The sequence below is a fragment of the Misgurnus anguillicaudatus genome, chromosome 13 (genome assembly GCF_027580225.2).
Source record: "Misgurnus anguillicaudatus chromosome 13, ASM2758022v2, whole genome shotgun sequence".
NCBI lineage: Eukaryota > Metazoa > Chordata > Actinopteri > Cypriniformes > Cobitidae > Misgurnus > Misgurnus anguillicaudatus.
In genome coordinates this window covers 26,545,725-26,573,180 of record NC_073349.2, presented here as the reverse complement: position 1 = coordinate 26,573,180, position 27,456 = coordinate 26,545,725, and the positions used below count along the sequence as shown (strand labels likewise).

Sequence of the window (27,456 nt, the reverse complement as noted above, 5' to 3'; positions counted from 1 at the left end):
CTTAAATGTACATTTTAGGTATATAGATTTTTTGTGTGTGCTTTTTTTTATCAGTTTACAGTTTAAACTTCATAAGCTATTTTATTTGTAAAATTGTGGAGAAAGGATATAATTGTCACTGTTTTTTACTGTAAGGTTATGGCCTATTGTGACAACATGCCCCAGACAGGGTAAGCTGTCACAATGAGGACATGCCATTACATTAATTTAACAGAAAAACAATAATGAAGCACACATTAAATCAGAATCTGCAAAAATGTAAAAGATAAGCAAATGTATTAATAATTTAAATGCAATGCTTCAAACATGTATATGGCCCAACATCTAGTTTATTAGAATAGAAACCACAAAAGTATGATTGAAGACATACAACATATAAAACCTATGCAAAGGAAAATAGTTATTACTAGTGTGTAACTATTGTGTATAGCTCTTGTGACATCTCGTCAGTATGACCACAGCCTGACCTCAGTCTTAACCTCTTTGTAAAATTATCGTAAAATATCTATTTTGCTAATATCCGAGCTAATGTTTTACCGCCCCAACCTTAAATCTGCAAAATACCCTTGAGGCTGCCTCCTCAAACCCCTATTTGCTGTTCGAAACCGAGGCTTACTTTTGTTTTTCGACGGTTGCCTTGAATTTACCACAAAATCCTGTTTGTGATAGAGCAGCCTATGAGATTGTGACACTTTTTAAAATCAGGAAGTGAATTCAGAGAGACAGAGGAAATTCATGCAAGCAAACGTACTTCTGCTGTATGAAGACTGCATGCCCCTTAGAGGCTACACAACTTTCTTCAATACGTGACTTTGAGATTAAAGACCAGGCAGGAAATGCTGATGGGTTACAGAAGAAACTCCATGCAGTTTAAGCAGTCACATTGGTTTAAATATGAATAGCACGATTAAAGTTACAAACTCAACTGCAATTCGAGCCGAAGTGAGAAGACATGAAAGCTTGCAACGGACTCTTAACAAATTTCTCAAACAGTTGGAGAGGGTTGAGGACCAGCAGATAAGGACGGGACTTAAGGTTTTCTTGCACAGCATACAAGGTGGGCTGGCTTATCGTTTAAAAAGTCTTATACATGCCTTCGTCCCCTAGTACATAATTGATCGATCATTTTGTAATTTGTTTTGCTTTGAAATTATTTAAAATGTTCTTTTCTGCAATCATGTTTGTTGTCATTTTATAGGTAATCATAATGCAAGAGTTACATTATAAAGATGGCAGCCATATAAACGAAAACGATTTTAAAGGAATAAAATGGTTGTAATTTATTTTGAACAAAATTAGACATCAAATAGATGCTTCCAAATTCTTGTGTTCCTCCATTATGCTGTGGTGATGATGATTACAGTCCGGATATACAATCGTTACGGTGGATGTACAATCGTAACGGTGGATGTGACTGTATAGTGGCCCAGGTTAAAATGTTAACAGAGTCTTAAAGTGTTGTGATGATGGCGAGCATTTGAAAATGAAGTGCTGGTCCATTTCCTGTCTGACGCTGATGTGCTGCCCACGAAAGCCACATCCTCTGAAATCGTAGGCACCACCTGTCTACAGTGCAATTCTTATATTCTGTATCTGACCTCATTATTTTTAGTATTTTACATCATTTATCTTATTTTAGAACCGCTAAATACCTCATCTGTTGAAACTGTGTCAGTTGCACAGGACATAAAAATAAATTCTTGTTTTGCCATGCAACATTTCAAATCCGCTCTTTGGATAAGTGTCCGCTGATGCAAGTGTCCGCTGATGTATTTCAAGATTTGTAGATTATAATTTATAATTTAGGTGACATTGACTAAGGCACCTCAATATAGTGTTTGGTGATATATCTCATTATCTACTTCCTCCTCACACTTCCTTCAGAGAACAATTATACATCCTTTGCTTTAAATTGCAGCTGAATATTCTTCTGAAATGCAAAACCATTTTTTGATTTTCTGGTACTTGTGACTGGTACTTGCCTGTGCAAAACTTGTCAGCATGATTTGGCATGCTTTGGGATATTATAGCAAAGGGGGTTGTAGGGTGTTCTGTTTTTTTTAAGGGCCCAGACCTGTCTGTCTATCTGTCTATCTTACCTGTTTGGCGTCTATTTTACCTGTCTGTCTGTCTATTTATCTTACTTGTCTGTCTGTCTATCTTACCTGTCTGTCATTATATTTATATTACATGTCTTTCTGTCTATCTTACCTGTCTGTCTGTCTGTCTGTCTTTCTGTCTATCTCTGCCTTTCTGTCTTTTTTTCACGTCTGTCTATCTGTCTTACTTGTCTGTCTGTGTGTCTGTCTGTCTGTCTGTCTATCTATCTTACCTGTCTGTCTATCTATCTTGTCTGTCTGTCTGTCTGTCTGTCTATATCTCTGCCTGTCTGTCTGTCTTACCTGTCTGTCTATCTGTCTTACCTATATGTCTTACCTGTCTGTCTGTTTGTCTGTATGTCTGCCTGTCTGTCTGTCTGTCTATCTCTGCCTGTCTGTCTGTCTTACCTGTCTGTCTATCTGTCTTACCTGTATGTCTTACCTGTCTGTCTGTTTGTCTGTATGTCTGTCTATCTTTCTTATCTGTCTGTCTATCTTTCCTACCTGTCTGTCTGCCTGCCTGTTTATCTATCTGTCTGTCTGTCTGTCTATCTTACCTGTCTGTCTGTCTGTCTGTCTGTCTTTCTGTCTATCTCTGCCTTTCTGTCTTTTTTTCACGTCTGTCTATCTGTCTTACCTGTCTTTCTGTCTGTCTGTCTGTCTGTCTGTCTGTCTGTCTATCTATCTTACCTGTCTGTCTATCTATCTTACCTGTCTGTCTGTCTGTCTATATCTCTGCCTGTCTGTCTGTCTTACCTGTCTGTCTTACCTATATGTCTCACCTGTCTGTCTGTCTGTCTGTCTGTCTGTTTGTCTGTATGTCTGTCTGTCTGTCTATCTTTCTTATCTGTCTGTCTATCTTGTCTGTCTGTCTGTCTGTCTGTCTATCTATCTTACCTGTCTGTCTGTCTGTCTGTCTGTCTGTCTATGTATCTTACCTATCTGTCTGTCTGTCTATCTTTCCTACCTGTCTGTCTGTCTGTCTATCTATCTTACCTGTCTGTCTGCCTGCCTGTTTATCTATCTGTCTGTCTGTCTGTCTGTCTGTATGTCTACCTTACCTGTTTGTCTGTCTATCTATTTACATTTTCTGTCTGTCTGTCTGTCTGTCTGTCTGTCTGTCTGTCTCTCTCTTACCTGTCTGTCTGTCTGTCTGTCTGTCTGTCTATCTTACCTACCTGTCTGTCTGTCTATCTATCTATCTATCTGCCTTTCCTGTCTGTCTATCTTGCCTGTCTGTCTGTCTATCTATCTATCTATCTTCTCTGTCTGTCTGTCTATCTATCTCTGCCTGTCTGTCGATCTGTCTTACTTGTCTGTCTTACCTGTCTATCTATTTATCTTATCTGTCTGTCTGTTTATCTATCTTACCTATTTGTCTGTCTATCTTTCCTACCTGTCTGTCTGTCTATCTTGTCTGTCTGTCTATCTATCTATCTATCTATCTATCTATCTATCTATCTATCTATCTATCTATCTATCTATCTATCTATCTATCTATCTATCTATCTATCTATCTTACCTGTCTGTCTGCCTGCCTGTTTATCTGTTTGTCTGTCTATCTATCTACATTTTCTGTCTGTCTGTCTGTCTGTCTGTCTCTCTCTTACCTGTCTGTCTGTCTGTCTGTCTGTCTGTCTATCTTACCTACCTGTCTGTCTGTCTGTCTGTCTGTCTATCTATCTATCTATCTGCCTTTCCTGTCTGTCTATCTTGCCTGTCTGTCTGTCTGTCTATCTATCTATCTATCTTCTCTGTCTGTCTGTCTATCTATCTCTGCCTGTCTGTCGATCTGTCTTACTTGTCTGTCTTACCTGTCTATCTATTTATCTTATCTGTCTGTCTGTTTATCTATCTTACCTATTTGTCTGTCTATCTTTCCTACCTGTCTGTCTGTCTGTCTATCTTGTCTATCTATCTATCTATCTATCTTGTCTATCTATCTATCTATCTATCTATCTATCTATCTATCTATCTATCTATCTATCTATCTATCTATCTATCTATCTATCTATCTATCTATCTATCTATCTATCTATCTATCTATCTATCTATCTCTGCCTATCTGTCTGTCTATCTATCTTACCTGTCTGTCTGTCTGTCTGTCTATGTATCTTACCTATTTGTCTGTCTGTCTGTCTATCTTTCCTACCTGTCTGCCTGTCTATCTTGTCTGTCTGTCTGTCTATCTATCTATCTATCTCTGCCTATCTGTCTGTCTTACCTGTCTGTCTCTCTCTCTCTCTCTTACCAACCTGTCTGTCTGTCTGTCTGTCTGTCTTTCTGTCTGTCTGTCTGTCTGTCTGTCTGTCTGTCTGTCTGTCTGTCTATCTTACCTGTCTGTCTGTCTGTCTGTCTGTCTATCTATCTATCTATCTCTGCCTATCTGTCTGTCTTACCTGTCTGTCTATTTGTCTTACCTGTCTGTCTTACCTGTCTGTCTGTCTATCTATCTATCTATCTATCTATCTATCTTACCTGTCTGTCTGTATTTTACCTATCTGTATGTCTATCTATCTGTCTTAGTATCTATGCAGTTGCTGGGGTGTTCTGACTAGTTAAGGATATTTCTATGGGATTGCTAGGATTTCTGGGTGGTTGCTAGGTTGTTGTAAATATTCATTTAATATCCTGTTTATGCACTGTACATGGTCACTCAGAAATAGCACACATCTTTACAGTAACAATTTATTCATGCACATGTTGCGGTTCCCAAAACTTATGAGACATATCTGAACAACCCTTCAATTTGCAATATTTGCAATAGTCTTAACAAACATCACAAATAAAAGTAAAGTACATTAACATGCACAAAAAGAGAAATGTCGCACAAATATCTGCAAACGCTTTCCCTAAATCTTCTATTGATTTCACATAAAGATTGACACCAATCAATATTGAATGCTATTGATTTGCAAACCGGTTCACGGCTACAAATTAACATTTTAAAGAAAAATCCTTACTTTATGAGACAGCGTCGTTATTTAACTGTTTCATTTAATAAAGAATGAACAAAATAATTTTTCCACAAGTATTGTGTATTGCATATTGCTTGTCTGGTGCTCACTGCCTCATCCTGGTCATTGAGTCAATTCAAGTACCGTTCTCAATCAAACCAACAGATGAATCAATCAATTCATCAATAATATTGCATGCCCTCACGCAATCACCCACTCGTTTCTCCACACGTTGGTGAGAACAAGCAAATGCACAGACAGCGAGTTAGATATGAAGATAGCAAAGGATAGCCAGGATCTTGTTGGAATCAGTGCATAAAGGAGGCGGAGTTAAACCTCGGAATACCTTGGTAACAAGGGGGGGGGCAGCGGCTCTTGAATCACTGTACAGACTGTGATATGTTACATGTTGCCACCTGAATCGAGTTCACATTTAACTATTTTCTTAATTAATGTTTCTTTTCACGCAACACCTTTTTATTTTTTTGTGGTTGACCTCTTTTCCTCATTAGATATTTCAAGATCCACACAGCCACCTTTTATTCCTCAACACATCACTGATTCTTGCTTTTTAAGCAGGGGAGAGAGTGTGCGGGTGAGAGAAAAGAGAGAGAAAAGGGGAGGGAGAGATAGAGAGAGAGGGGAGGGGGTAGCAGTGGAAAGCAGGGGCTGGGAGCTGTCTGGCTGGTGACAAGGGCAGAGAGAGAGAGAGAGAGGTGGGAGATGGAGAGAGAAGCGGGGTATTCCTACTCTGTGCTGTTCTGCGTAGGTTCGACCTTCCACCAGAGAGATCCAAAAGATTCACAATGCGTGACTCATCTGAACCTTTAGCATGAGATGGACCTGGATGTGATCGAACTGGCATGTCTCCTTCATTGACATCCCATGCTGCTTGACGCACTGATCACTGGAGACGTGATGGATAGACTGTGTGTGGACACTGGGATTTCTCTCTGCGTGCTTGCCGTAACCATTTCCAGCGATCCATGTGTCATGTAGACTGACTCTTCACAGTAAGCGTCTACTCCGCACACGATGTGCCTTGATCTGAGGGTAACAGCGTTGCATGTCTACCAGATATAGTAATATTACTGTCGGTTGTCCTTGACGGATTTTCTTTCACTCGCATTGTCGTTTTGCCTTCGAAGCTGCCTCTTGTTGAATGTAGTCAATGAAAGCAGGAGCATGCTTTCATGCAGGTGCGGAGAGGTGGGCATACGTCTGCATGCTTAATATAGGTGTGAGAGGACTACAGAACAGCAATACGAAGAGAACGTAATGGAACTTGAGGTATGTTTAAAAGAGCACAAAGGAGACTAGCCGAAATTTGGGGGGTTACAGTTCAGCACTTATCTTTTGACATGAATTTCTTTGGCTGACTGATGGATCTGCGCTAGACGCCATTGAACGACTAAAGACCAATTTTCAATTTCTGCTCTCGATCCGTTAAGGGAATTCTGGACCACATGAACCGAACCGGCCCATCTCAGTCAAAAACCACCTACCTTATCTCCCTTACCCTGGTAAAGGTAGAGACCACTGAGGAGCATGAGTTGGAGAACACCAGGCAAACTGTGGAGGGAGAGGTGCACGACGCCGGTGGAACGAAACATCTCCAACATGCTGGATCCGACAATGAGGAGCAACAGAAAATGGGTGAGGCTTTGCAGCTGGAGGCTGGAGAATCTATCAAAATCTCAGCGGAACAGGATATACTCCAAAGCCCAAGGGAGGACAAAGCACTTTTTACAGATGGCGTTCACCCTGGCGATAGGCAAAAATCAATAATCTCACCCAATGCAGAAAACGAACGGGCCAGAGAATCCACTGGAATCACTCAATCTTACGTTTCGCGAGATGTCCCCAGGCATTTCTGCGACGTCCCGGTTCGTGCGACCCAGCGTCCGGTCTCTCTCCTTAAAGCTCACGGCAGTGGCCGTGAATTGAAAGAGTCCAGAGAGAGCATCCATGCCTCTTCCAAAAGCCTTGACCGTAAGGACAGCCGGAACAGGATCCAGTCCCCAAACAGCCCCACTCCCGGGTCGTTTCGGGCATCTTGGGCCGTAAGTGAGGTGAAACCCTGTGATGAAGACCTCAAAGGGGTTGTGATGAAAAGGCCCACTGAAAGAGATATAATAGCCATGCGAACACAGAGCCCTCGAGCAGAGAGATTAAAGGCAGGATCTACGTCCCTGCCCACCCCGATCGCATTGATATCCAAGCCTCAACGCAAAGGGAAGAGTCGAACCTTGGACAACAGTGACCTGAACTGCCTCTCCGAGGACCTCTTGAAGAGCAAAGGTGGCCAAATGACATCCGACTTTAGGACAGCTCAGTCCCAGGGGGCTTCGGCACGTGACCGAAAGATGCTGAGATTTATTAGTGGCATTTTTACAAAGAGCACTCCAGTTGCGACCAGTGCCACCATTGTGACCCCAATCTATAGCTCCATACAGAGAGAATCCAGTGAGGAAGAAGGTATGAGAACACATTTATGTACAACACAAAGTAGAAATTGATATTATAAGTGGGAGGGGGTCAAACCAGGTCATCTTATAGTAACATCTGCATCAATGAAATTTGAATAATGAGATTTATAAACAAAAGTCTCATAATGGTTTTGTTAACACAATTTGATGTGATCCATATGTATAGATTTGGGATATTACTAATACTACAGCTATGAGAAGATATATCCTGGTCTTTATCTTTACAACCACCCCCTACCGTTTCTGTTTCTAAACTGGAAAAATCGGAATGGGAAACAAATTTGATAATACCCAGCCACAGGCTGCACGACTTTACCCAGCATCCTAATCCCATCTTTGATGTTCCGCCCACTTCCTGCATTCTAATCTTCGTCTTCCACGGATGCTTCAGTCCTTTCATCACCAACCTCATTATTTCAAACCATATCCGAACACCTTCAACTAAAGCGAAAGTCTTAATCTTTTAGTGAAAACAGATTTGAAATAACTTGTTCGGCAAAATTAAATGAAATACAGATATGGAAGTTAGCTTCATTATTATTTCACAATGGTACAGATTAAAATCTGTGATCTAAAACGGTATCAGATCATAGCTGATAATCATGCATGTGTGTGTGGTCTACACGTTACGAGCAAAAGGTCTGATGTGTCTGCACACACAACGCATGCGCACACAAAATATTTACGTATATGTTCTCCGAGCGAACAGAAGCAGCGGCTGGAGGTGGGGTTGTCATGGCAACAGGGAGGGCTGAGAGAGTCGCCTGTTGTGTGGCCGTGTTATGCCAGGGAACGAGCCACGGATAAAATGAATGGAAGTGAGGGTATGCGGGGAGGGGTCCTTTTCCAAAAAGGAAAAGAAAAAAAGCTTTAGAATTTGACACATAGAGCATCCTTTTAGATGGGGGGGTAGTGTGTCGTATACGAAGGGCTACAGAAAACCGCATAAGGATTGTACTGTCTCACAACGTTGGCTCGAATCCTGATGCGCCCCGCCATACAATGACCTCATAGATTTACACCTCTTCCGTTTTGACGCGTGTGCCAACTGAGACGGTACCCCGAACTCCCGCATCTGTGTGTCGTGAGATGCTTTAATGCACCCGTGCCCGAATGCTTCATGGTTAAATGGTGTAGCATGCAACCTTCCCCCCAACAAAAGCGTGTCGTGCATCTCGACACGTTTGATGTGCCCACAGGCCGGCGCAGGCGAGATCACAAGACTGATGTGGCATTGTCGGGTTTGAAATACAGAGAGCTCTAGCACTTATTGCACTGGCAATAAAAAGCAGAGAGGGGTGTGGAGGCTCCACGCTCGCTGCTGCATGGCTACACCTGCAGTCCTTCACGCGCTGTGAATTATTTGAGATTTATTACACCTCCATTCGAACCGTCAGATGAGGCTGCAATGAATTGCATGTGGCTGGGGCACAGAAAGTGCTATTTAAATAGTTTCAGATCTCAAATTAATGATAAACTGACCTCTCTTTGTGTGATTTGGAAAGATAATGAGATTTGACATGAGTGGTCGTGAATATTTAAAGCATTGTGTTCAATTATGTTAAACTCGTTCTTCCTGTAAATGACACAAGAAGTTTCACATCACTTTGCAGAATTCTTAAACCAAATATCAATGAGAAACCTTTTTAGAAAGCAGAAATATAGTAGTCGAACAAAAGAGAAGTGTTTTCTTCTTTACTTTCATAATATGGTTCATTCATCTTTTTGTCTGTTAGACTTTTGTTGTTCCTAAGAAGACAAGCATTTCTATTAATGCCAGCAAGCAATAGCCATCATTTCCCCATCTCGGTTAACTTGACCTGATATAGTCCGACTATGAATAACCCACTTCTATAGCCAATATAAACTTGAATTTGGCCAAAATAACTTGGTATGATATTCCATCATGTAAGTCAACAGTGATTACAAGGCGTTTGCTTCCATTTATTTATTTATTTTATTTATTTTTGGGTTATGGTTAAACGTGTTAAATTTTCACTGACAGCCCAAATTTTCTCTTGTTTTAGCCTAGACATCTGGGCTGTGTTTGGATGGCTATTAAAATGCAGAATTGCTTATGTGTACTTAGGGTTAGAAACTTGAACAACCCATGGTATTAAAGTTGACATTTTTTAACTATTTGACATCATGTGCCTTGTGGAAGAGATGTGTGCCATTAATTTCGTAAGTGATTAGATTTACATGGTCATACAATTAAATGGGTGATTAAACATTCCCATATATAATTTATGGAGGGACATGAGTCAAACCCAGGCACTGGAATATCATAGACGCTCTTTGGATTTGGGTCAGTAAGCAGCCAACCGGAACACCTTGGCAACCGCATAACAATTACCTAGCAACGGCTCACAGCATTGCATATAGCAAACTCAATCACTGTAAAAAGTAAAAGTTCGATCTACTTAAAAAATTACTTCAGCTGGTAATACCTAAAAAAATAAAAGATTGTGAGAAATGAGAAAATTTCAATAAAATTTTTTTGTTAATCCAACTTTCACTTTTTACAGTAATATTATATCAGAAATTATTAATCAATTTGGTAACACTTTACTTGAAGGTGTGTGCATAAGATACGACACCTTCATAATCATGACATGACACGTGCCATGAACATGAAAGAGATTTTATGCACGTTTATGACAATTGTCATAAAGTGTAGTTAAATTATGTCATTTTTAATACAAAGATGACATTATTTGAGATGTCTTTATTATAACAACTTGACATTAACCAATACATCATAACTTGTCATGACATTATCAAGACTACATAACTGGTCACTTTTTACCACTGATACATTTGTAATTAAAATGTCATTAAGTGTCAATAGTCTGTCGAATGGTTTTATAACAGCGTTATAAATATTTTTCTTGACCTCAACTACAGTGGTACAAATATAATTTGTCATTTAAATGTCATTAAGTGTCAATACTCTGTCGAATGGTTTTATAACAGCGTTATTAATATTTTTCTTGACCTCAACTACAGTGGTACAAATATAATTTGGCATTTAAATGTCATTAAGTGTTAATACTCTGTCAAATAGTTTTATAACAGCGTCATAAATATTCTTTAGTTCATAATGTTTACTCCATGTGTTTAATAAATAAAATAAATCATTCAATAATAATAACAATTAAAATTGATAAAATTATATTTTTTTGCATTTGGAGATCGATTCCCCTAAAATTTAATGAAAACAGTACAATAATAGGTTAAGCCATGCAGTGTTAAGTCCATATCGCTTCAAAAACAATTAATTACATTAAATTAATTTTTTTTATTTTTCTTCTATGTCAGAAAATTTTAGAACCCTCTGTGTGAGGAAGAACAAGTTCTGTTAGTTGTCAGTTTTTTATGTATTGTGCACATACATAAAGTTAAGTTTAATATTTTATAAAATTAAATTAAAATGATTTGACAGCGTATTAACATTTTCATAGACTGCAGGTCACATACACATTTCTTATTTTTCAGCATCATGCAACAACAGCCAGGAATGGACCCTGAACCGCTCTGTTCCCGAGCTGAGATTGGTGAGATACGGCAGATAAAATTACATATTTTTTGTTTTTTTTCAAGCAATTCTATGCATGTATGCATGCAACAACATTAAATGTCAAAAAAATACTAATGCAAACAGTATTTAATTTTGTTAGGAACAGCAGAAAGCAGTAAAGGATCTCTGCATAGAGATGCGTTTAACCATAGCAAAGAAATCTCTTTAATACGTCATTGTTTTTTTCTAGACACCACTGTTATTAGAAAATGGAGATATTTCTGATACGAAGTTGATAACAAAACTGAGTCTCGTGAACTATAAAAAGAAACCTATAAGCACCATATCCAGCAGGTGCACCATATTGTGAGATGTGTACTTGTTATTTAGGGTTAAATGTCATTTTTTCTGTTACATGCAGGGGGTTCTGGGTAACATTCGCAGTGGAAAAACAGCACTGGTGAACCGATTCATCACAGGAAGTTACCTTCCACTTGAATCACATGAGGGTAAGAACCTCGTGTCTGTTATCGGCTTTCTTCGAAGAGCCTGGTTTTAATGGTTAAGCAGATATAGTTATCTTCTGACTTTGTTCTGTTTTTCTCTCTGTAAGGTGGAAGATATAAAAAAGAGGTGTTGGTGGAGGGACAAAGTCATTTATTGCTGATTCGAGAGGAATCTGGGCCTCCGAGTGCACAGGTGTGTGGGGGTTTGTGTACTACACACTAACACACAAATCTTAGTAAAGGTACAACAGAGTCACCGTGTAATGAGAATGCACGTGTCGCTTTATCATTTGCATTTTGAACAATGCAACAAAAAATAAGAGTTTGTATTGTTTGAGCTATGCATTGAGACACCAAGTGCTCAATATTTACAAATTTGTATTATGTATTAAATGTTTTCCCCATCTCTCATTCCCAAATCTGGGATTGTAGTTCTGCAACTGGCTGGATGGTGTCATCATGGTTTTCAGCCTGGAAAATGAAGGCAGTTTCCAAGATGTCTACAAGAACTACAGTGAGCTAAGCATGCACCGTAACATAGCAGAAATCCCCATTATAGCGGTTGGAACGCAAGATAAGATTTATACTCTATACTGTACTCTTAAAATGTTTATGTAAGTGTTTTTAATGTAAAGATTCATCGCTGTTTCTTTCTGCAGATAAGATTAGTAGTACTAACGCCCGTGTGATCGAGGACAAACGCGTGCAACAGCTCTGTATAGATATCCGGCGCTGTACCTATTATGAGACCTGTGCCACCTATGGACTTAACGTGGATCGAGTATTTAATGAAAGTCAGTTTCTTCTAAAAACACACATTTGAATTAACATCCATACAAGATGCAAGTGTTCATTGGATTGTTTCTCCATCAGTGACCCAGAAGATCGCTGCTGCCAAGAAACAAGCTGCACTCCTGGCCTCCTGTAAATCTCTCCCCAACTCCCCGAGTCATTCAGGAGCGTCCACTCCGCTGTCAGGGCCCGGACAGGTACAGTATCAGGATAATGAGTTGCTAGTTGGTTAGTTTTATTTGCATGAGTATTTTATTTAAATAAGCATGTTTAATACCATTTCCATTGTGACATTTTCATGATAATTCAGCATAATTGTTATTCGTACAATTGCACAAATAAATAATTGTAGCATTTGTTCTACTGAGTTTATTCGTATTTAGAGTGAATTCAGATATACAGTATTCCCAGCAAGCAATAGTCGTAATTTCTAGGGCTGTGTATCGGCAAGAATCTGGCGATATGATACGTGTCTTGATATATGTGTTGCGCTGCGGTATGCTGCAAAGCATTGCTGTACTGTAAAACATGGCGATATATTTGGGATCTTTTCTATTTTAGGAATAGGATATAATTTTAAGAAAGCTGTCATTGAGAAAACATCACCATATGCAAACATTAGCTAAAAAATTGTGGTGCGCCCCTGTGCAAGTACTTCCTCCTGTCACTGTTTAAGTTTAGAGATAAGAAGAATGCTATCGAGTTGTCGGGATTTAAACTCCAAACGAAAAAAACGGCATGAATCAGCATTTTTAAGAATTTTGAACCTACACCAGTGGTTCTCAAACTGGGGGCCATGCCCCCCTGGGGGGCCCTGAGATGGTGCCAGAGGGCCCCCGGTTTTTATAAATAAATTAATTTATCATAAATTCTGTGTACTTAAATCTCAGAAAAAAGAATTTATCATAAATTCTGTGTACTTAAATCTCAGAAAAAAGTATTTATCATAAATTCTGTGTACTTAAATCTCAGAAAAAATTATTTATCATAAATTCTGTGTACTTAAATCTCAGAAAAAATTATTTATCATAAATTCTGTGTACTTAAATCTCAGAAAAAATAATTTATCATAAATTCTGTGTACTTAAATCTCAGAATTTTTTTTATCATAAATTCTGTGTACTTAAATCTCAGAAAAAATTATTTATCATAAATTCTGTGTATGTCAGAAAAAATTATTTATCAAAAATTCTGTGTACTTAAATCTCAGAAAAAATAATTTATCATAAATTCTGTGTACTTAAATCTCAGAAAAATTAGTTTATCATAAATTCTGTGTACCTAAATCTCAGAAAAAAATAATTTATCATAAATTCTGTGTACTTAAATCTCAGATTTTTTTTTATCATAAATTCTGTGTACTTAAATCTCAGAAAAAATAATTTATCATAAATTCTGTGTACTTAAATCTCAGAATTTTTTTTATCATAAATTCTGTGTACCTAAATCTCAGAAAAAATAATTTATCATAAATTCTGTGTATTTAAATCTCAGAAAAAATAATTTATCATAAATTCTGTGTACTTACATCTCAGAAAAAAATATTTATCATAAATTTTGTGTACCTAAATCTCAGAAAAAAAATAATTTATCATAAATTCTGTGTACTTAAATCTCAGAAAAAATTATTTATCATAAATTCTGTGTACTTAAATCTCAGAAAAAATAATTTATCATAAATTCTGTGTACTTAAATCTCAGAAAAATAATGCTACTAGCCAATAGCACTTCATTGATTAATTTAATATTTAATAATTTTGTTTAATTAAAATGTTAAGTTTTACGTTTTATGTCATACATTTTCTTTGGGGGGCCACAAAAGGATGCACCTTATAAAATGGGGTCCGCAGGCTGAAAAAGTTTGAGAACCACACACCTACACGATACAATAACCTACTTTTAGCCAAAATAAACTTGAATTTGGTTACATTTGCCAAAATAATTTGAGATGTATGATATTCCATTATGTAAGCAAAGTCAACAGTAATTACACATTTTATTTTATTTTATTTTATTTTATTTTATTTTATTTTATTTTATTTTATTTTATTTTATTTTATTTTATTTTATTTTATTTTATTTTATTTTATTTTATTTTATTTTATTTTATTTTATTTTATTTTAGCTATGGTTAGATGTCTATTCAAAAATTGCATTGTTTTAGCCTAGAAATCCGGGCTGTGTTTGGACGGCTATTAGACGTCTTTTAAATGCAAAATTGCTTGCTGGTTTGAGAAAGTTTTTGAAAATCATTCTAATGTCAAAAATCTACCTGAATTCTTCCTATACTAAAACGTTTGGTTTTTAAATGTGTTAGGGGACAAAAATAAATAAAGAAAGAGAAAGAAAGAAAGTAAATCATGATTGTAATTTGAGTAAATATGGGCTTAATTGTCATGATGATAATGCACGAAAAATCTTATTTGGTATTAAAATTATCCATCAATTTCTTATATTATTATACTTCTTGTGAAACATTTACTAGCAGTGGCGGCTCGTGACTGCTCATCCGAGGGGCGCAAATTAATTCAAAATATTGTTCTGTGCTTGCTATGTGCATCACGTGTCTAGTCAAAATAAGTGCCTGCTGCAGACGCGTCTAAAGGGTTTATGATAAAAGAGACGCTCATGATCACAAAATACACCCAAGACACTCCCTTAACAGTAAACTCTGATTACGCATGAGATTATGCGAGTATCTGGCAAACGCGAGCGTCTCTTTTATAGTAGACCCTTTGGACGCGTCTGCAGCAGGCACTTATTTTGACGAGACACGTGATGCACACAGGATCTCTCGATGCGCAGAACACATATTTGAAAAAAGGAACCACACACATGACGGGGTACATACATGTTGGGACGAACTTCGCATCGAGCGCCCTCAAAAAAAGAAGTCACCGGCCGCCACTGTTTACTAGACTGGATGTATCATAGTGTTGTGTTTTTCAAAAACTGATAAATATGATTATTTATCAAATTTTGCAATCGTTGCATTTGTTGTTGAGTGTTTGACTATTTTAAGTGTTTTTGTCTTCATGTCTAAACCATTCAACATTCCACATCCTCTGTCCTGTTTCTCTTTCTGTGACTTGATCCTCTCTCAGGCCAGTAATGGGGGTCAGAGTAGTGATTACCCCTCCTCTTTGCCTTCTACCCCTGTGATAACTCACAAAGATATTCGGGGTGGGGCAAGTGGAGACGGGGGCTCTCAACGAAATCCGCCCCGGCGACGGACCTCTTTATTTGCGGTCAGTTACTTGATTTCGATACAAAATGTCCAACACCTGAAACTGGGTGTGGAAAAGACTGTATCATTCATATTTTATATAGATGGCCTTACATCTACAGAAATGTAGCAATTAAAGGTGATGTGTGTACATTTTTTATTGTTAATAAACTATGCCTGCTTAAAATGCATCTAAAAATACATCTAAAACATTTGACAGACTATAACTAGCTTAACCAATGATTTGAGATCGGAAAGAGATTATAGCATCACCCGACCCATGACAAACAGGGCACATGTCTAGGAAGCCTGTTTGATATCATTCAATGTTTTGATATTTCATCCGGCACAAAATTTTCCCACGTCACCTTTAAATGTGTTTAGTTTCTGTTTGTGAACTCTGTCCATCACTCATCTCATCTCATGAGTCATTTCTGTCTTCCTTATTCTGTTTTTATCCTCCTCTCATTTTTATTGTGCGACTCTTTTGTTTTTAGAACCGTCGTGGCAGTGACTCTGAAAAAAGATCTTCTGATAGCAGAGGTGACATGAGCAGATCTGTTCCTATCAAACAGGTATGTGAAAGATTGTAAAGCATTCCAGACTGAAACACAAACATTTCAAGCTGGCCTAAGAGATGGTTATCTCAATTAAGCTGGTCTAACTGGTCTCCCAACCTAGCTATGTAATCAGTTTGTTTAATTCATCTGCCAGATCGTTTATTGGTATAGCTGACAAATACCAATAAATAACTCTAAAGCTGAACATCCTGACCAAGCAGAGACACCTACTAAGACCAAAAAATCAATTTAGGATTAAAGAAAAAGTGAAATGCATTTTTTGTCATTTTTGGTACAGGGGACTTTGTGGAAACGTAGCGAGCGCTCTTTAAACAAGGAGTGGAAGAAGAAGTATGCGACTCTGTCGAACAGTGGCATGCTGACGTATCATTCAAACATAAATGTAAGTAACACTTTAAACACCTATACCACACAGCAGGAACCACCTAGCAACCAATAAAACACCCTAGCAACTGCATAGCAATTGTGCAGATACCATTCTACATAACAACATCTAGGGCTGTCAAAAGATTAATCGCGATTAATCACATACAAAATAAAAATGTGTGTTTGCATAATATATGTGTGTGTGTACTGTTTGTATATATTATGTATATACACTTACCTAAAGTATTATTAGGAACACCTGTTCAATTTCTCATTTATCTCAATTATCTAATCAACCAATCACATGGCAGTTGCTTCAATGCATTTAGGGGTGTGGTCCTGGTCAAGACAATCTCCTGAACTCCAAACTTGCAATTATCTAATCATCCAATCACATGGCAGTTGCTTCAGTGCATTTAGGGGTGTGGTCCTGGTCAAGACAATCTCCTGAACTCCAAAGTGAATGTCAGAATGGGAAGGAAATGTGATTTAAGCAATTTTGAGCGTGGCATGGTTGTTGGTGCCAGACGGGCCGGTCTGAGTATTTCACAATCTGCTCAGTTACTGGGATTTTCACGCACAACAATTTCTAGGGTTTACAAAGAATGGTGTGAAAAGGGAAAAACATCCAGTATGTGGCAGTCCTGCCTTGTTGATGCTAGAGGTCAGAGTAGAATGGGCCGACTGATTCAAGCTGATAGAAGAGCAACTTTGTCTGAAATAACCACTCATTAAAACCGAGGTATGCAGCAAAGCATTTTTGAAGCCACAACACGCACAGCCTTGAGGCGGATGGGCTACAACAGCAGAAGACCCCACCGGGTACCACTCATCTTCACTACAAATAGGAAAAAGAAGCTACAATTTGCACAAGCTCACCAAAAGGACAGTTGAAGACTGGAAAAATGTTGCCTGGTCAGATAAGTCTCGATTTCTGTTGAGACATTCAGATGGTAGAGTCAGAATTTGGCATAAACAGAATGAGAACATGGATCCATCATGCCTTGTTACCACTGTGCAGGCTGGTGGTGGTAGTGTAATGGTGTGGGGGATGTTTTCTTGGCACACTTTAGGCTACTTAGTGCCAATTGGGCATCGTTTAAATGCCACGGCCGACCTGAGCATTGTTTCTGACCATGTCCATCCCTTTATGACCACCATGTATCCATCCTCAGATGGCTACTTCCAGCAGGATAATGCACCATGTCACAAAGCTCGATTAATTGGTTTCTGGAATATGACCATGAGTTCACTGTACTAAAATGGCCCCCACAGTCATCAGATCTCAACCCAATAGAGGATATTTGGGATGCGGTGGAACGGGACCTTCGTGCCCTGGATGTGCATCCCACAAATCTCCATCAACTGCAAGATGCTATCCTATCAACATTTCTAAAGAATGCTTTCAGCACCTTGTTGAATCAATGCCACATAAAATTAAGGCAGTTCTGAAGGCGAAAGGGGGTCAAACACAGTATTAGTATGGTGTTCTGAATAGCAACACCAAGTCTGAATGGCAGACTTTTTTATCCAAAGCAACTTACAGTCCATGCGTATGTGTGTTCTCTTGGGTTTCAACCCACGCGTCACTGAGATATAGGAGCACTAATAATCATTTATGTGATTACAGGAATATATGCAGAACGCTCAAGGAAAAGAAATCGCCTTATTGCGGGTCACAGTAAAGGTGCCGGGCAAACGCCTGCATCGCGCTGCAACCCCCAGTGGGCCGTCTCCCGGTCCTGTTCTCGTTCCAGTACCCGGTGTTAATGGACTTAGTAAAGACAAGCAGCCTGAAGGGGGCGCTACTTGTAAGTGACACCACAGTTACTCGATAAGTACTTGATAAGTTTTTCACCATCACAATATTGAGATTTCTGTACGTTTTCAGCAAATCTTCTGACTGTAGAAGAGGCAGCAAGAACCGGTTTGTCATTTCATAATGACCAGAAAGTGAAGCGTTGCCCATCGTCTGTGTCTAATAAAGGGTTCAGTATGGGTAAGTAAATGTTTTATGTGCATCTCACATTAGGGTTGCATAACGATTAATCGCAATTAATCTATTGCAGAATAAAGGTTTTTGTTTACATCATATATGTATTTGTATAAATAATACACACACATGCATGTATATTCTGTATTTAATAAATGTTTACATTTGTATATTTATGTATAATTTAAATTATATATAAATACTTAATATTTAATTATATATTTTATTAAAATTATACATGCATGTGTGCATATTTATATATACATAATTATTATTCACCGTTCACACAATGATGTAAACAAAAACCTTTATTCTGCAATAGATTGGTCGCGATTAATCATTATGCAACCCAATCTCACATTAATTCTGGCAAAACAAACACACTTTTATTATTACTGGATTTGCAACAAGGTTACATTCATGGGCGCTGGAAGCCGAAATGTGGGTTCAAAACATTTACTGGATTAGATGCCATTTTCTTGTATTCTGGTGCCTTTTAATTAAACAAATGCTTTAATACTCTAAAAGCTTTTTTTACCCTGTTGTGTCGCGACTCGTGGGATTTTAGCAGGCGAAAGTAGCCAAAACATGAAAAGTAGTTTCAATTTTATGGACTTTAAATGAGCCAATTTCCTTAAAAAAATAGACTTTATTGGACCCCAACAGTTTACAGTTTCAACACAGCTTCAAAGGGCTCTAAACGATCCCAAACGAGGCATAAGGGTCTTTTCTAGCAAAACTATCATAATATTTGGCATGAAAAATAAAATATGTACTTTTAAAACACAACTTCTCTTCTTACACCAGCTGTGTGACACGCCAGCACAACCTCACATAATTGCGTAAGCACGTCCAAAGGACACACGTTACATATATAAAAACGCACATTTGTGGCCCATTTCTAAGACATTAAAGGTGCAGTGTGTAACTTTTAGAAGGATCTCTTGACAGAAATGCAATCTAATATACACAACTATATTATCAGTGGTGTATAAAAAACTTAAATAATGAACTATTATGTGTTTATTACCTTAGAATGAGATGTTTTTATCTACATACGACGTTGGTTCTCTTACACGGAAGTCACCATTTTGTGCCGCCATGTTTCTACAGTAGCCATAAATGGCAGTTTTGTCACTACTGTATTTTGTCATAGACGACCACATGTTTGTCCTGTGGCGGCTACCGTAGCTTCTCTAAACGGTGGACTGATCAGTTGGTTGCAATTCACAATTTCACTGGATGCCGCTAAAACTGCACCTTTAATATATTTTTTTATTTTTCTTGCCTAAAATGACAATCATTTTGCGCGATGGGACCCTTATGCCTCGTTTGGGATCGTGTAAATTGTTGGGGTCCAATAAAGTTAAATTGAGAAAAATCCTGGAAAGTTTTTCTCAAAAAACGTAATTTCTTCTTGACTGAACAAAGAAATCAACATTTTGGATAACATGGGGGTGAGTAAATTATCTGGATTTTTTTTAAGGAAATGGACTAATCCTTTAAAGAAGCAGCAGCGTGGAAGTCAAGACTGTAGCTAAAACGTGGAACAGAGTTTAATTTATTAGGGCATTCCTCTACTGACGATGCTCAAAGGCATATGCGATACATTTGAAAAAAAAGTGCAATCCAATATCATTGGTCTAAAATGTGGGTGGGTCTTGCCCATGGTTATATTATAAAGTTACAGGCTAGTAAAATTTTAGATCAAAGGTTGATTTCAATTATTGACATGATTTTAAAATAAGTGCCTGCTGCACGTGAGTCAAGATCGTTTATGATAAAAGAGACGCTCACGTTCACAAAATACACTCCCTTAACACTAAACTCTGATTACGTGTGAAATTATGCAAGTATCTAGCAAACGTGAGCGTCTCTTTTATCATAAACCCTTTAGAGGCGTCTGCAGCAGGCAATTATTTTGACAAGACACGTGATGCACATAGAATTACTTGACACGCCGAACACATATTTTGAAAAAAGGAACCACACACATGAAGGGCTACATACATGTTGTGATGAACTTCGCATCGAGCTCCCTCGAAAAAAGAAGTCACTAATGATTTTATGTAGAAAACAGTAAATCACACAAAATTGTTTTCACAGGCAGTGTCACATTTGGTAATGCTTTCATCCAAACCAATTTACAGTGCACTTAAGCTGTTATTTTTATCAGGGTGTGCACTTCCTCAGATTTGAACCCATGACCTTGGTATTGCAAGTGCTTGCAGTTTTGCTAGAGAAGCAAGTGAAATTTAAGTTGGTTAAGATATGTCTTTAGATAAAACAGGCGTGTGTGTTTTTATAACTGAGACGAAAAAAGGTACTAGAAGAAGGTACAAAAGTACACTTTGCCTTCTTTCTGGTGCATATTTGTACCTCAAAGGCACACATTGGTACCTTAGAGGTACATATATATATCAAAATGGTAGGACCCTTTAAATTGGTACTGTTCCAGTGACTTTTGTAAAAAAAAGAGTGTATACAAGAAATAATTTGTGTTGTTTTAGACTCCAGCACTGAGGGGGCTACAAGTCCACCCTTAGGAAAAGACCACATGCCTTCTTCTCCGATGACTGACAGGAAGAAGAAAAAACGAAACAGAAGTATTAACCTTAAAGGAGACGCAGCGGCCGGGCAGGCTGAAGGTAACGCATCTGATTTACCAAATGTTGATTCGGTTACACTCACAAAAAGTACCTTTGCGAAATAAGTCTTTGCTTTCCTCTCTATTCCTATTTAATTCCAGTGTGCACCTGACATGGTTAATTTTCTCTCTGCTTCTTTTTCTCTTCTTCCTTCTCTTCCTCTCTTTCTTATCCTCTGCCGCCCTGGACTAATTTCTTGCACTGCAAGCCAAGCGCAAAATGTGGAAATTAAAAAGCTTTGGTAGCTTGAGAAACATTAACAAAACAGGTAACCAGGACTTATGAAGTGAGTGGCTGAGCTTGATTTTCTCTTGCTGTCTTGTCTACAGTACGGCTCACATCATTAGATTAGCACAAATGGATCCGAGTCTTCCTGTCTAGTTTCTCACAAACACATAATTATACTGATACTCATACATTAGGCAAAGAGTGAATTTTATTGATCACTTCCTTTCGTGTAAATATCTGACGCTCTCGTCCAACAGAAGAGGAAAGTGCGGACTTTATCATCATATCCAGTACAGGACAGAGCTGGCACTTTGAAGCCCAGAATCAGGAGGATCGAGATGCCTGGGTTCAGGCTATTGAAAGCCAAATCTTGGCAAGCCTTCAGAGTTGTGAGAGCAGAAATAAGGTGATTGATATTTACTTATTTTACATCCTTTGTTGTTTGTGAAACACCAAAGCTGTTAACCAATCATTGTTCCATCAGTGTTGCACAATAAGATTTTGAATTACTTGGCCATTTATTCTGCTCAAGAACCGCCCACTGGCTCTGATTGACATGTATGATAACCAATAACAGTTTGTATTCATGCTGTTTGTGGGTGGGTAAACGTAATAAGTCAAGTCACATTTTTACAGCATTTCATTTTTTTCAAAACAGCTTTACAAGCAAGACCAAGAAAAATAAACTACAGAAAAAAAATTCTGCCAAAAATCAAAAATGTATTTATTATCAGTAATATGTGTTGCTTAAAGCAATATTCCATTTTCTTAAAAGAAAAATCCAGATAATTTACTCACCACCATGTCATCCAAAATGTTGATGTCTTTCTTTGTTCAGTCGAGAAGAAATTATGTTTTTTGAGGAAAACATTGCAGGATTTTTCTCATTTTAATGGACTTTAATAGAGCCCAACATTTAATACTTAACTCAACACTTAACATTTTTTTTCAACGAAGTTTCAAAGGACTATAAACGATCCCAAACGAGGCATAAGGGTCTTATCTAGCGAAACGATTGTCATTTTTGACAAGAAAAATAAAAAATATCCACTTTTAAACCACAACTTCTCGTCTAGATCCGGTCGTGATGCGCCTGCGTGACCCCACGCAATACGTCATCACGTCAAGAGGTCACAGAGGACGAATGTGAAACTCCGCCCCAGTGTTTACAAATGTGTTGAAAGAGGACCGTTCCTACGTTGTTGTATGTCAACTGATACTAATTAATGTCTTTGTGTCAGTTTATTGTTTACAATGGTTCGCAAATGTGCGTTTTATATATGTAACACGTGACCTACCTACGTCACTACGCATTTACGTTAGGTCGCGCTGGACTGGATCTAGACGAGGGGTTGTGGTTTAGAAGTGCATATTTTTTGTTTTTCTTGTCAAGAATGACAATGGTTTAGCTAGATAAGACCCTAATGCCTCGTTTGGGATTGTTTATAGTCCTTTGAAACTCTGTTGAAAAAAACTGTTATGTGTTAAGTATTAAATGTTGGGCTCTATTAAAGTCCATTAAAATGAGAAAAATCCTGCAATGTTTTCCTCAAAAAACATAATTTCTTCTCGACTGAACAAACAAAGACATTAACATTTTGGATGACATGGTGGTGAGTAAATTATCTGGATTTTTCTTTTAGAAAAAATTGAATATTCCTTTAAGACTTCATTTGGACAACTTGAAAGGGGATTTTCTTAATATTTAGATTTTTTGCACCCTCAGATTCCAGATTTTTAAATAGTTGTATCTCGACCAAATATTGTCCTGTCCTAACAACAATGCATGGAAAAGTTTATGCAATAATGGAAAGCTTATTTAAAGGAACAGTATGTAGGATTGTGGCCAAATCTGGTACTGCAATCACAAAACTTGTGGCCAATACACAAAATGACAACATAAACATCAGTTGAGGGCTGCAACTCCACTTTTTAAATGACAATATCCTGGCCGGACCACTGTTGTCAGTGATATAAGTATTTGAAATGAAAATGATTTCTTAATGTCTAGTGACATATCAGGGCCATTTTATCATTCATTTGTATACATTTCTTACATACGGTTCCTTTAAATCTCAATTTTAAAAGAAATTTGTGGTCCAGGGCACATATTTAGTATATAATAGAATATATAGTATTGCACATAGATAGATTATAATCTAATAATGCACACCTGACTTGTCAAATGTCTAAAAATAGCCACCAGAGCAATGTCTGTGGTAACCGTGGCATAAGCGTAATAATTGACTTTGTCCTTTGTATTATTTGAAAATAATGCACACCCACGGTGTAATGCATTACCACCTTGGATGTGCATTCATTTTATGATTAATTAAATGGCCCGTCATCAATTATTCCTTACATTAAATGATATATACACTGTAAAAAGTTGGATCTACTTAAATAAATAACTTCAATTGGTAACACATCAAAATTAAGTTAAAAGTTAAAGTGAGAAAATATAAACGGTGAAAACATTTTCAAAAATTACTTAATGTAGTAAACTTTTAAATAATTTAAGCTTTTTCAACTTTTTTTAAATGTCACCAATTGAAGTCTTTTTTTTTGTTGGTCCAACTTACACTTGTACTTTTTCATTGACTATTAAACTGAATATTTAATTGAATATTAAAGTGTAGTTAATTAATATGATAAATAACAAGTGTCACATTAAACTAAACATGCCTCTCCATCTTGTGCAACATGATCTCACGGAAAGTCGCGTTATAGTAAATAAAAATTTGATTAATTTATTCCTGTCCATGGCACGAAATCCAGCCCCCCTAAAATGAATGTCTTTTTCGTGTCACTTGCACAAATTTCTATAAATAGTTTTTCATGTCCGTGGCACGAATTTCTTTTTCTTGTCATTTTATGTATTGTTTTCTTTTGTCCTTCTTTTTAAAATCATTGTCGCTTGGGGTTGGGGTTAGATTTGGGGTATGGTTAGGATGTACTTTTATGTATTGGTTTCTACACGTTTTTTCTGCTTTTAAAACCCCAAGCGACAATGGTAAGAAAATAGGCAAAAACAATGAGAAAACAATGGATGTCATGTTTGCTTAAAAAGTTCACTTCAAATATGTTTTGTTTTTTTGACACTGACTTTTAAATTTTATTGCATAAACTGTAAGTCCAATAAATAGTTATTACACAAAAGCATTCACTGTGGCAGCCCAGCATTTGTAAATACGACCTTGTTTCCAGAGGGCCTTACAAAATCTTGTGCTTGTGATTTTAGGAAAGCCATTTTAAGTTTTACTGTGTAATATTAATAATATATGTTTTAAATAAAATACTGACAGAGGCGATTCTAGGATTTTCATTTTAGGGGGCTCAGCCCCCCAGTGAGAGTATAATAAAAAAATGCTGAATCTTAAACTTTTCTGGTTCCATAAGGCACCTTAAACTTAAAAGTAATTTAGCATATTTTAAATAAATATGGATTTATCTTTTTATAAATATAGCAGTAAGTGGTTTTCTCTTCTTCTTTTCTTATTTAGTTAACTTTAATGACGTCAACAGCTAGGCCTACTAGAAGACCGAATGCAATAAAATTTTTGCATTCGGTTAAGATAATCAATTGTTTACTATGATATCACTAAGACAGCTATTACTTCAAGAAGGATAAAGCCCCCCTAAAAATGGCCTAACGACGCCCCTGATACTGACCTTAATTTTATTATTTCAGGCACGACGGACCAGCCACAGTGAAGCTGTTGCCTTACAGGCTATGCGTAATGCCAAAGGGAACGACCTCTGTGTGGACTGTGACGCACCAAGTATGTATACTATAGTTGAAAACAGTGTAAATACAGTAAATGTGCTGTATGCCATTATGATCCGCTTTCTTGCAGATCCAACATGGGCGAGTCTTAATCTCGGGGCTCTGATCTGCATCGAGTGTTCGGGTATACACCGAAACCTGGGGACGCACCTGTCTCGTGTCCGCTCGCTAGATCTGGATGACTGGCCCAGCGAGCTCACAAAAGTGCTTACGGCTATAGGCAACCATATGGCCAATAATATATGGGAGACCTGCACTCAAGGACGGCAAAAGTTGACACCTGATGCAACAAGGTGAGATGACTTTGAAAACGCACTGCAATTTTAGATTCATTCTCTAAAATAAGTCCATCTCAATGCTTCTGGATATTTTGCAAATTTGTTGGTTGATGATGCTATAGCAATAATTTGCTTTGTGTGATTGTCAGAGAGCAGAGGGAATCATGGATCCGTGCCAAATACGAACAGCGGGCGTTTGTGTCGCCCTTGCCCGCTCAGTGTTCAGAGGGCACAATGTCATCCTGGCTGCTTGGAGCAGTAATTGACAGGGACCTTCCCAGACTTCTTCACCTCCTCGCACACAGCACTAAGGAACAGATCAACATGCCTCCTGAAGGAGCGGTGCAGCAGCATCACAGCGCATTACATGCGGCATGTCAACTGGGGGATGTGGTCATGACGCAGCTACTGGTCTGGGTAAGCGTTTAGATCGATTTTAAGGCTTAATCATTCATTTGACAAGTTTAAATTAACATTAGATCACAATCAACTCTATTCACTTTTTGAATGTTCACTTCTTGTTCACTTATTGTGTCCAAAATAGCCCCCTTACTCTTAACGGAATAGTTCACCCCAAAATAAAAATGTGCACATATTTTGCTCACTCATATCCTATTTCACATCATTGAAAAGGAACAGGAAAATGTGTTGTGCATTTCAAATGCATATGCTTTTCTTGTACTGTACTGTATATATATGTTACTAACCTGTTTACCGTCACTTTCTACACACAGTACGGCAGTGATGTTAAATCAAAGGATCCGCAGGGCAGAAGCGCTCTCACGTTGGCACGTCAAGCCGGAAGTAAAGAATGCGCGGAGATTCTTCTCCAACACGGCTGCCCCAGCGAGACTTCACCCACCTCTCCCACACCCAATCTGTCCCGTAAAAGTAGCATCACAAGCTTGGGCCGTGCCAATTCCAGACGGAGGGTGTCGTAACCCACGAACTGTCACTGGCATATAAACATTTTTCCTCTTTGACACAAACAGGGCCGTTTTTATTTCTTCATACGGAGTTGTGTGTGTTCTGTGCGTCTGTGAAATTCTGTCCCAGGATATCTCCGACAACGCTGTATTTATATGCATATATCCCTGCGGGTTCCTCGGAAAAGGGAAACCTGAAAAAAGAAGGATAAACCTTAATCGTCCATACTAGACAACAAGCTTAAAATGACAGCTACAAAATGCCTTTTTAAAAAATAAATAAATATGGAAACTGTTCTACCAAGTAAAAGCAATATTATTTAAAATATGCTGATCATAGTGTAATATAGATGCATTACAAGGTAAAATGTAGCTTGAGAGTTTTGGGATTGTATTTACCATTAGGACTGTCATTATCATCGTTCTTTGAAATAGACATCATGGCTGAGGGTAATGTAATGTAACATGTTTATATCCAAAAGAAATAGTATTTGTCATTGTGAATCATTTCTAAATACTATAGACAATAAACTCAGATCTTCAAATCTCTCTGCACGGCCTGATAAGTTTGATTACGAGGAAACCAAAACGTTCACCTTCACCGAAGATTTGTCTAATTTCAGATCATTCAGCTGGATCTTATGTATACAAAAATCAGGTAAGATAAAAACAACATTTTCATTCAAATACTGTGCACTTATTAATGCTATATGTGCTTTTTATATTGATACATCTAAAAGTGGCTTTTATAATATCTATTTTTTCTAATTAATTATATTTTCTTTGACTCCTCCCTATTTAACACACGGGTCCAGCTGACGTTTCAGGGGTTTGTATACGTATCACTTCTTTTTATGGGCACTTCCCCCAGAAAACCCGCCCACCCGTCAATCAGCGGGAGATGCTAGAACTTAAACATCACATCACGCGACAGCTTTGTTAAATTTCAAAACTCAACAATGGCATAAAAGAAGAAGTGTGTTTTTGGATGTAAGGAGAAGATAGGATATAGTTTATTATCCGGGGTAGCAGCGGAGTTTTGCGTGTGTGTTTGATGTGC

The 27,456-nt window shown here is 37.8% G+C and overlaps 1 protein-coding gene across 5 annotated transcripts; it reads left to right on the top strand.

Annotated features, from left to right (window-relative positions):
• Positions 1-723: 723 nt before the first annotated feature.
• Positions 724-26,945, top strand: agap2 (ArfGAP with GTPase domain, ankyrin repeat and PH domain 2). Of its 5 annotated transcripts, none has more exons than XM_073875488.1 (19): positions 724-1,057; positions 11,044-11,102; positions 11,487-11,574; positions 11,679-11,764; positions 12,004-12,153; positions 12,239-12,365; positions 12,445-12,560; positions 15,468-15,611; positions 16,087-16,164; positions 16,448-16,552; positions 18,167-18,347; positions 18,428-18,535; positions 21,040-21,177; positions 21,386-21,445; positions 21,663-21,811; positions 25,097-25,187; positions 25,263-25,485; positions 25,620-25,887; positions 26,205-26,945. In XM_073875488.1, exons 1-19 carry the CDS (start codon positions 895-897, stop codon positions 26,409-26,411), a joined length of 2,541 nt encoding a protein of 846 aa, XP_073731589.1. In that variant the 5' UTR covers positions 724-894; the 3' UTR covers positions 26,412-26,945. The 5 variants fall into 5 exon arrangements, with proteins under 5 accessions (XP_073731589.1, XP_073731590.1, XP_073731586.1 ...); XM_073875485.1 differs by lacking the exon at positions 724-1,057 and adding an exon at positions 5,738-7,534; XM_073875489.1 differs by lacking the exon at positions 21,386-21,445 and having other exon boundaries at positions 725-1,057.
• Positions 26,946-27,456: the final 511 nt, after the last annotated feature.